Here is an 11,154-nt window from a genome sequence, read left to right on the forward strand (position 1 = left end):
TACTAATTAATCTTATCTCATACTTTTACCTGTACATTAAAAAAAAAAAAAAAAAAAAAAAAAAAAAAAAAAAAAAAAAAAAACCTAATTTAAAAAGAAGCAACACTAGAAGTGCCATCCAACTCCCCGACCCCCTCCACCGCCCAACCTTCATCCACCGCCCATTTCTCACCCACCGTCCAGCCTAGGCGACCCGTCACCCCCACAGCGCCAGGCCCACTCCCCTGCGCCACTCACGCCGTCGCCCATCCCCCTAAACCACCGTAGTCCTACCATGAAACCCCCTCCTTTTACCCAAAAATCCTGTAAAATAACCCTTTCCCACCGCTTAAACCGTCGTCGGCCCTCCCCCAACCCTCAAAACCCCTTTTCGCTAATGTTCCGAGGGTGAGAAAGGTGGAATTTGGGGAATTTTACCGGTGGAGGAGGGTTTTTAGGGATTTTGGGGGGATCAGGGTTTTGGGGTTTGGGACGACGACAGGTGTCAGATGGTAGGGGAATGGCGTCGCCGTTTCAGGTACGGTGGAGGGGGCCGGAGATTCGCTGGAGCGTGGTGCCGGAGAGTGGTCGGATCTGTCGGGGAGTGGTGGTGCGTTTTAGATGATTAATTGGATTTTTTATTTTAATTTTTAATTATTTTTTTAATTTTTTGGACCAATCTCGTCTTGACACGTGTAAGATTACTTGATATAACAAGTGGAATGACCGATTGGGACCATTGAAAGAAAATTGATAATAAAGTTCGGATTATTAGAAAATAATTGAAAGCTAAGATTATTTTGGGCAAATGAGGCAAAGTTGAGATTTATTCTTGTCAATTTTTCCTATTTTACATTGTAGGATTAGTGACTATATATATATATATATATATATATATATATATATATATATATATATATATATATATATATATATATATATATTTTCCTCGTGTTTTTAGTTGATACAAAGTGCGTTTTTTAGTTGTGTTTGTCAATGCACAAATACAACTAATAAGCAAAAATTAAAAAAATTAACAATTTTAAAATACATATCTAATCTATCCTATTAACTAATTCTAAAACAAAACATGCTTATACACATTGTATAGTTATTTTTTGGGGAAACATGCAACATCATATCATATAACTAATATATAAAGCTAAAGTTTTAGTCAGGTCACGAAATTGCGACACTTGGGCTTTCAAATATGCGTCAAGTGTCGCGTCACCTTAGAGATATATATTTTAATAGACTTTATAAAATAAAAATCGTCAAGTGTCGTGCCGCCTTTGATAGATTTAGATAGACTTTATAAGATAAAAAAAATTAGTTAAAAATTTCATTTTCAATCAAATTAGGATAGAACTTTAGAATAAGTTGGTTAGTTTAGAATTTTATTTTCGATAATTACCAAGTAATAAATTTAAAATTAGTCCACAAGACAAGATCATATAGCGTTTTAACTCTTCGCCAAGTGTCGTACCATATTGGATAAATATAGATAGACTTTGTAGCAAAAAGAGTTAATTTAGAATTCTATTCTTAATCGAATTGAATTATAATATAATTTTATCTTAAAAGTCCATAAACAACTCGGGCATTGCACGGGGCACAAAACTAGTAACTAATATATAAAGCTAAATTTTTAGTCAGGCCACAAGACAGCGACACTTGGCATTCCAACTTTTCGCCAACTGTCGCGCCACGTTAGATATACTTAGATAGACTTCATAAGATAAATTAATTAGTTTAGATTTCCATTTTCAATCAAATTTGGATAGAATTTTAGAATAAAATTATTAGTTGCGAGTTTTATTTTTGATAAAATACCAGTATTTCATAGGTATAAATTGAATTATAATTTATTCAAAAAAAAATAAAATTATAACACAATTTCATATGTCTAAATTGAATTATAATTTTATTCAAAAAAAATATTAGATTATAACTCTAAAAAAATACCAATATTATTATTAATAATTTACATGCCTACTAAATATATAGTTTAAATAGTTACAAAAGCACTGCACATCAATTCCTAACTAATTTTGTATTAGAGATATATATTGAAATTTGAATATAGATTTAAAATTTAACTCAAAATTTAATAAACAACCCGTAGTCTAGATTTCTATTTTCAATCAAATTTGGATAGAATTTTAGAATAAAACTGTTAGTTGAGTGTTTTATTTTTGATAAAACACCAATATTTCATAGGTATAAATCGAATTATAATTTTATTCAAAAAAATATTAGATTATAACTCTAAAAAAAATATCAATATTATTATTAATCATTTACATGTCTGCTACATATATAGTTTAAATTTTTACAAAAGCTCATCAATTCCTAAATAATTCTGTACTAGAGATATAATTTGAAATTTGAATATAGATTTAAAATTTATCTCAAAATTTAATAAAAAATCCGGGCATCGTACATGGCACAAAACTAGTTAATATAATATAATGTCGTATACTACTTTTAAATATTTTCAACACAACTAATCAACAAGAATTTTTGTCTCAATTTAATTTTAATAATTTTGGCCTTATTATTTCATTTTTCTTATACACATTGCATATGTATATTTCATATGAACTGCCTCATTTTTATATTATATAACAAACTAATTATGATAAAAAAAATTTGTTACTACCGTGCGATGTACGAGCACTAATCTAGTCAAGACTAATATAACAAGATCTCACATTACTACATTTTTCATTACGTAAATTCCCACATTATTTTAAAATGGTAAACTTATATTTGCGGAGACAAACTTTGACCTCAACATTTTTAATTACATATTATTAAAAATTAATCAAAAATAAATAAAAACAAACATAGTGACTATGTGATTACTTTTTTTCATATGTTCATTAGAATTGTCCATGCATGTACTTTATTGTAATTGTAATATACTTTTATTGTTAGAAATAATGTTTATAGCTTATTATGAAATGTTTTTTTTTTATTTTAAATTTGTCTATTGATCATGATGGGTGTTAATGACGGATACAGGAGCGGGCCTATCCAGACCACGGCCCGCCTATACCGGATAAATTCAGTGTATATAAATAATTCTTGTTAGTTATTACATTGAATATACTTGCCTGAGTTGGTTTTCTAGTCTTATAGTGTCTATGATGGTATTGTAGGTGTTGGGTTAATACTTTATACTAGATCCGTCCTTAGGTGTAAATAATGTCCATTATATCATGTTATAATATTCTTTTTTATATTACCATTTACCAATGCTCTTTAGGTCTTATATTCAATCATGGTCCAAAAATAATGTCGTCATCAACTTAACAATCCTTAATTTTTTTTAGAACAAATATATATATATATATATATATATATATATATATATATATATATATATATATATATATATATATATATATATATATATATATATAGTTAAACTTTTAGCCAGGTCACGAGACAGCTAACGACACTTGGCGTTCTAACTTTTCGCCAAGTGTTGCGTCACGTTGGATAGTTTTAAATAAATTTTATAAGATAATTGTTAGGGCCTGTTCATATTTACTTAGTTTCAATTCAGTTCAGTTCAATTCAGGTCCAATCAGTTCAGTTCAGTTCAGTTCAGTTCAGCTCTAATCAGTTCAGTTCAGTTCAATTCAGCTCAGTTGTTAATTTTTTTGTTGTAGATGTTTTAGCATATTACATCAACGACAATAATAATAATAATAATAACAACAACAACAACAACAACAACAACAACAACAACAACAACAACAACAACAACAACAACAACAACAACAACAACAACAACAACAACAACAACAATAATAATAATAATAATAATAATAATAATTATTATTATTATTATTATTATTATTATTATTATTATTTTAAATTATATTCGTCGTTCAAAATGGTCACATGTTTTTTTTATAGTTGAACTCATTGACAAAATGAGAGTACTACACAACAGTTACTAGCTTTCATAATCGGTTAGTTCTTCGTGTTATTCTTCTTCATAAAGTTGCTCCATTATCTCGGCATTCCTCTGAATTGACTCCCATATCTGATCAGTTATTTGGTTTTGTACAATATCCATAGCTGCTTTTCTGTTATCATCGTACATAGTATGATCTTCTGTTGGTCCCATGACTTCAACTTGGTGCATGAATGGAATCCCTAGTTCATGTAAACGAACAAAATTGTGTAGAGTACAACAAGCAACGATTGACTACAGTAAAATATTGAAGAATACTTTTTATTTTTATATGTATATTTAAAATATAATACACAAAAATTTAATAATTTAAAATATAATAATTTAAAATACAGAGTTATTTTTAAAACACTTTTATATTTTTCACAATCCACTATATATATTATCATTAATTTTCATAAACATTTTCATATATTTTTATGCATTTTAATTTTTCAGTTCAGTTCAGCTCCAATCAGTTCAATTCAGTTCAGTTCAGCTCCAATCAGTTCAGTTCAGTTTAGTTCAGCTCAGTTCAGTAAATATGAAAGTTTAGAGTTTTATTTTCGACAAAATACTAATATTTCAGATGTACAAATTGAATTACAATTTTATTCAAAAAAATTATTAGATTATAATTCTAAAAAATTATCATATAAATTTATTTTTTATATCATAATATTTTTTGGAGTAGAAGAAGTAATTTGAAGCGTAAATCATCCATTTACATATATTAATTGGTTAAAATAATATACTTCACAATCTAATAGAATTTTATTACTATGTAGACCTGTCAATCAGGGTCCGATCATGTGCCATCTTGAATTGGGTCTATTTAGGTTACAAGTCAAGAAATGTTCAACCCTTACCCAAAGTTTTGTGTTTCGGGTCAATTCGACGGGTTTTGAACATTTATTTTATTTAATTTTATTTATTTATTTTTTAATGTATTAAATCAAACATTTTCACCAACATTATTGTTATTAGTTATTACATGCCTGCTAGATAGCAAATCATGACAAAAAAAAAAAAAAACAAAAAATCAATTCATGTAATTTTGTATCAATCGTATATTTTATCTTAAAATCTAATAAACAACCCGGATAACGCAAGGGGCACAAAACTACTATATATATATTTTTAGAAAAAAAAAAAAAAAAAAAAAAAGCGTTAGTTGTGGAAAATGGACTGAAGTCATACCACGCGCTAATTAAGAGGACCACTTCTTCTATTAAAAGAGGGAAGTAGAGCTAATAGTTACAACACTACTCCAACGTCTCCAACCAGAATAACAAAAAACTTGGTAGCCTTCATACTTTTCTTTGCTCTCTAAACTTACTTTCAGCAATCAGCATGGACGCTGCAACGGCACTGAGTGCTGTTCAGACAGTACTTGCAGCGCTGGATTGTCAGGACTTGCGTAAGTTATGCTCCATGTTGAAGTACAAATCCGAGCTTAAGGATCTGATTGAGACCGTCGGTACCATCAAGAAGCTCCTCCTACAGGCCGATACTGAAAGCCTGGAGCTCAACCATGTCGGCCAAGACTGGGTCAACAAGCTCAAGGATGCTGTCTACGACACTGAAGATTTGTTTGATGAATACAAAACCGTTGCCGAGCAGCATAAATATAAGAAGCCGGGTCGTATTATCTCTAAGAAGGTACGCCTTTTCTTTTCCTCTAAGAAGTTAGCATTTAACATGTCTAGAGAAATAAAGAAGGTTAGAGAACAGTTGGACAAAATAGCTAAAGATCATAAGGATTTTGGGTTTAGTACGCTGTATAAGCCTGCGAGAATCAAAGAGGAAACATGTTCTTATTTGTATGAACAGAATATTATTGGCAGAGATGCCGACAAGAAAAAGATTGTCGATTTATTGTTGAAAGATGACTTGGAGAATAATATTTCTTTTGTGACTATTGTGGGGATTGGAGGGTTGGGGAAAACCGCTCTTGCCAAACTTGTGTTCAGTGATCATAGGATCAGAGAGGCATTTGAAGAAAATATGATGTATTGGGTTTGTGTGTCTGAAAATTTTGGCATGAAAGATATCCTAGGTAAGATGATTGGTAACAAGAATCTTGAATTTGAGGATCTATATAAAAAAGTTCGAAATAAGATTGAAAGGAAAAAGTATTTTCTTGTTTTAGATGATGTGTGGTGTGAGGAAGGTATAAAATGGGATGATTTGAGAGACTTCTTGAAATTAGGTGGAAAGGGAAGTAGAATCTTGGTGACCAGCCGCAGTGAAGCCGTGGCAACAGCTATCGGAAACTATCCAATGCACAAGTTACAAGGTCTTTCTGAAAAGGAAAATATCACTTGGAGATAATAAGGAAGACGAAGCCATTGCTGGTTTTGTTGAAATAGGCAGAGATATTTTGAAAAAAATGTGCCAGTGTTCCTCTCTCCATAAGGGTGGTCGCTAGTTTGTTGCGTGGTCAAGATATAAATGCTTGGCAATCGTACAGAAGAATTGATTTGGCTAAAATGCGTGACGATGAGAAAGACTACTTGATGCCAACTTTGATGTTTAGCTATTACCATCTTGATCCCGCACTTAAAAGGTGTTTTAGCTTTTGCTCAATCTTCCCTCAGGATCATAGAATATATAAAGAGGAGTTGATTAGTCTATGGTCAGCACACGGCTATCTTGGTACAGATAATAGCATGGAAGATGTAGGTGAAAGATATTTTTCAATTTTATTGCATAGGTGTTTTTTCCAAGATTTAAAGCAGCAGCATGATTATTATGTTGGTTGGAAATTTAAACCAGTCGAATCAGTCAAAATGCATGATCTGATGCATGTCCTTGCTCGAAAGGTTGCTGGAAAGGAGTCCTTGCATTGTCACATGAAGTTGGGAAAGTTCGTCATCTGTTTGTTGATAGTGAAGAATGTGTGGCTAAGTTGTCAAGTTCAAGTAATTATACCTGTAAAACATTGCGTACTTTATTCATGATGGCCAAAGGGTACAGTGATGAGGGGGAATTTCGCTCAATTATATCAAAATTTTGTAATCTCAAATATCTTTCCCTCTGGTTTATGAAGAATATGGAGTACATAGAGTGCAATGCACCATCTCCATCAGCGAAATTCTTCCCGTGTCTTGAGAAGTTAGAGTTCGTTGACATGCCAAAATTAGAGGGGTGGTGGAGAGATGTAACTTGGATGGAGAAGGAAACTGTTTTCATTCCATCATTTCCTCAGCTCTGTGAGTTGTGTATTAGTTCGTGCGAGAGATTGGCATACATTCCTCAATGTCCACATTTAAAAAAACTGAATCTTAAAGAAGTCAATGAAGCACTGACATTTTATAAGAAAGAAGGCGGTGTTGAAAGCAATCCAATCTATTTGAACAAGTTGACAATAGATTATTCATGCGTTTTCAATCCCCTAATTGGGGAGTATATGGGTAGCGCTGATTCAGTTTGTATCAGATAAATATAGTGAACATTCATATAGTGAACATTCTGTATATTGTAGTTCGATCTATATAAATATAAATTAAATCTTGTTGTGCTGCCTGATTAATGTACTTATATACACTAGCATACTTACTAATTCAATTGTGGAGCCCACAATAATAAAAAAGTTATTGATTTATTTACAAAAATGCCATTATGAGAAACAAATTTGTTTCTCACCATGAGCAACAGGGAATTTCCCCTTACTAAATATGTTGGCTTGTTAGCTTAACTTGTGTTTGTCAGATAAGTTTATTGATGGTTAATATTGCTATATTCTTTGTTTTGTTGTTAGCATACTTAGGTGAAGGGTGCATTTCATACCTGACTGACTGGCTGGTGCTATTGATCACAATTCATGCTTAAAAAGATAAGCTCTTCTGACAATTAGAGGTATTTAAATATAATTTATCATCAATCAAAATTGACTGAATATAAGATTAAAGGGAACTGAGAAGATTACACGTCATATGTTTTTGCATCAGTATAACACCTCTAAATGCTTTCAGATGATGCATCAGATAACCTTATTGTTTTACAGTATGAATCTGCAGAAACAACCTCTGTTGGCAGTTGGATATTTGGCAGTAAATTTTGAGCAGTAAAGAGATAGTACAAAAGTAAGAAACTCTTGCTTTTTCACCATAGGCTGCTTTATAAAATTTCTGTACTGCAACTGAGATTATACTGTATGCATGTCCTTTTCTTGCAGCTAGCACTTTAAAAAGGAAAACCATGGAGATATGCTGGTATGCAATCCTTGTAACCCTCAAGAAAGGGGAGAAAAAAAAATACATAAATGAATAAATAAATATCTCCTTTCTTGTAATATTTCAGAGAGACTCCCAAGCTATTCGGTGTTGAATGTCACTCAACTCTGAATCAGACAAGGGACAATTTATACACTTGTTGAATGAGTAATGGACATTTTCACTCGAGTCTAAACAGAGCTTCTTTACGGATGTCATACATAGCCCCCATTAAAACTTAAGTCTGCTCTGTATAGTCTTACACAAGGCAATCGACGCCTTAAGCAGATAAAGTTTTGGGATTAGGATTAGTAGCTGCGGACATGGGGTAATTCAGCCTTTCAGTTCTAATATAATGAATACTGTTATGAAATATCTTGTTGTGGTGCCTAATTAACATACACTGTTGCTATATTCTTCTTTTTTGCATCAGTTAGGCAAGGGCGGTCTTCATACTTGACTTGTTGGCTGGTGATTTTTTTTAGTGATAAGCTTGGTAGTTAGGGGATCCAAGGGGACCCCATTAATGATGAAAGAATAAGTAACAGTGGAGACAAATGTCATGATGATATCAACCCAAGCACCTGCAAACCCCATCTTTGTCAGAAGTCTTCTAAATAAAACCCACTCTACCAGATCATAAGCTTTACTCATGTCAAGCTTCATAGCAATGGTACCCCTATGACCCTTTGACCTCTTCTTCATAGTATGGAAAAGCTCGAGAGCAATAAGTGCATTATCGGTAATTAAACGCTTAGGAAGAAAGGCACTCTGATTTTCTGTCACCGTATCTTGAAGAAGCGGTTTCAACCTATTAGCCACCACTTTTGAAGATAGCTTATAAAGAACATTGCATAGTGAATAGGACGGAACTGTGAAATACAAGTCGGTCCTTCACTTTCGGAATAAGAGAAACTTTCGTACGGTTTACATCACTCAAGCAATTCTACCAGAAATAATATTGTTAACAAAAATAGTCACATCATCTCCAACAATATGCCAATATTTCTAATAAAAAATAGCGTGTAAACCATCGGGCCCCGGGGCTTTACAGGGGCTCATTTGAGAGAGGGCAACAAAGATTTCGGCTTTGGGGTAAGGACGACAAAGAGAAATATTCATACCTTCACTCACCATGGACGACACACAAGAGAGCACCTCAACTCATCAAGTTCACATCGATCTCACCCCTCGTGAACAGCGAACCATAGAAATTGAGAATAATTTTCTCAATCTCCTGTTTTCCAGTATGCCAATCACCATTAGAGTCATGGAGACCTTGAGGAGAGAGAAGAACCAGCTAAGCAATTTGGCAGGCAGAAGGCTGGGAGTTAACAGATCATCAACAAGCAAAAAAGCAAATAAGGGCAAAAATGTATTTGTACTTTTTGAGGGGCAAAAGAGTCACCACACTATTACTAAGGAGTTTTTCAACTTGCAACTTCTCACTTTTAATAGTTATATTATAGATAAGAACAACAAATGTGACATAAAAATAAAATAAATAAAGGTATATTTATAAGGTTTAACTATGAGAGTGAGGGATAGCTTAAATGGTTAGGGCTTCCCTTTCGATTTCAAGAGATCTTGGGATCGATTCTCACTCCCACCCTTGTAGCTCTCTAAACACCAAAATAAGGTCTAACGATGTTTCATCCCGCAATAATATCAATCATGGATTACCATAAAATATCCACAATGCTCAGACACTTTTTGCAACACTGCAGTGTGCGGAAGTGCGGAAGCTATGCTCAGTCTTTAAGTATGAATCGGAGCTTGAGAAGTTACTCAAAACTGTTGAAACCATCAACAGTTCCCTCCTTGATGCCGGCTCTAAGTGGCAGGAGCTCAGCCATGAAGGCCAATGCTGGGTCGAGAACCTAAAAAACGCTGTGTACGATGCTGATGATCTGTTTGATGAATATAGAACCATTGCTCAGCAGCTGAATGGTATGCCTGATGATCAACTCACTGAGAAGGTACACTGTTTCTTCTCCTCTAAGAACCCGCTCTCAGTTGCTCATAAAACGCCTGCTGAGGTTAACTCTTATTTGCTGAATGGTGTGCCTGGTGGTCAACTCTCTAAGAAGGTACGCCGTTTCTTCTCCTCTAAGAACCCGCTCTTATTTGCTTTTAAAGCGTCTGCTAAGGTTAAAAAGCTTAGGGAGGAGTTGGATACCTTATCAACAAATCACAAGAATTTTGGGTTTAGTGAGCTGTATAAGCCTGTCAAGGGTAGAGTGGAAACATATTCTTATGTGTATGAACATAATATTATTGGGAGAGATGCTGATAAGAAGGAGATTGTGGATTTATTGTTGAAAGATGACTCAGACAAAGATATATCTTTTGTGACTGTTGTGGGGATTGGAGGGTTGGGTAAAACAGCTCTTGCTCAACTTGTGTTTAGTGATCATAGGATTAAAGCAGCATTCAAAGATGAGATGTACTGGGTTTGTGTGTCTTTTAATTTTGATACAAAAGATATACTAAGTAAGATACTTAAGAAGAAGCAACGTACATTCGAAGATTTATATAGTAAAGTTCAAAAGCAGATTGAAGGGAAAAGGTACATGCTTGTTTTAGATGATGTGTGGTATGAGGGAGGTATAAAATGGGATGAGCTGAGAGACTTCTTGAAATTAGGTGGAAAGGGAAGTAGAATCTTGGTGACCAGTCGCAGTCAAAAGGTGGCAACAGCTATTGGAAATTATCCAATGCACAAGTTGCAAGGTCTTTCTGAAAAGGATTCTTGGGAATTATTTAGGAAAATATCACTTGGAGCTCAGGAAGACGAATTCATTGCTGGTTTTGATGAAATTGGCAGAGATATTGTGAAAAAAATGTGCTAATGTGCCTCTCTCTATAAAGGTGGTCGCTAGTTTGTTGCGTAGTCAAGATATAAATGCTTGGCAGTCGTACAGAAGAATTGATTTGGCTAAAATGCGTGACGATGAGGATGACTTGATGCCAATTTTGATGTTTAGC

General features: G+C 33.5%; 1 protein-coding gene across 3 annotated transcripts; it reads left to right on the plus strand.

The window, feature by feature from the left end:
- Positions 1-5,523: 5,523 nt before the first annotated feature.
- LOC110722121 (putative disease resistance protein RGA3) lies at positions 5,524-11,147 on the plus strand. Of its 3 annotated transcripts, none has more exons than XM_021901372.1 (6): positions 5,524-5,611; positions 7,713-7,810; positions 7,959-8,037; positions 8,130-8,166; positions 8,255-8,494; positions 8,600-11,147. In XM_021901372.1, the coding sequence occupies exon 6, from the start codon at positions 10,119-10,121 to the stop codon at positions 11,016-11,018; it is 900 nt and encodes a 299-aa protein (XP_021757064.1). In that variant the 5' UTR covers positions 5,524-5,611; positions 7,713-7,810; positions 7,959-8,037; positions 8,130-8,166; positions 8,255-8,494; positions 8,600-10,118; the 3' UTR covers positions 11,019-11,147. The 3 variants fall into 3 exon arrangements, with proteins under 3 accessions (XP_021757064.1, XP_021757065.1, XP_021757066.1); XM_021901373.1 differs by having other exon boundaries at positions 8,604-11,147; XM_021901374.1 differs by lacking the exons at positions 7,959-8,037; positions 8,130-8,166; positions 8,255-8,494.
- Positions 11,148-11,154: the final 7 nt, after the last annotated feature.

The sequence above is a fragment of the Chenopodium quinoa genome, unplaced genomic scaffold (genome assembly GCF_001683475.1).
Source record: "Chenopodium quinoa cultivar QQ74 unplaced genomic scaffold, ASM168347v1, whole genome shotgun sequence".
Lineage (NCBI taxonomy): Eukaryota > Viridiplantae > Streptophyta > Magnoliopsida > Caryophyllales > Amaranthaceae > Chenopodium > Chenopodium quinoa.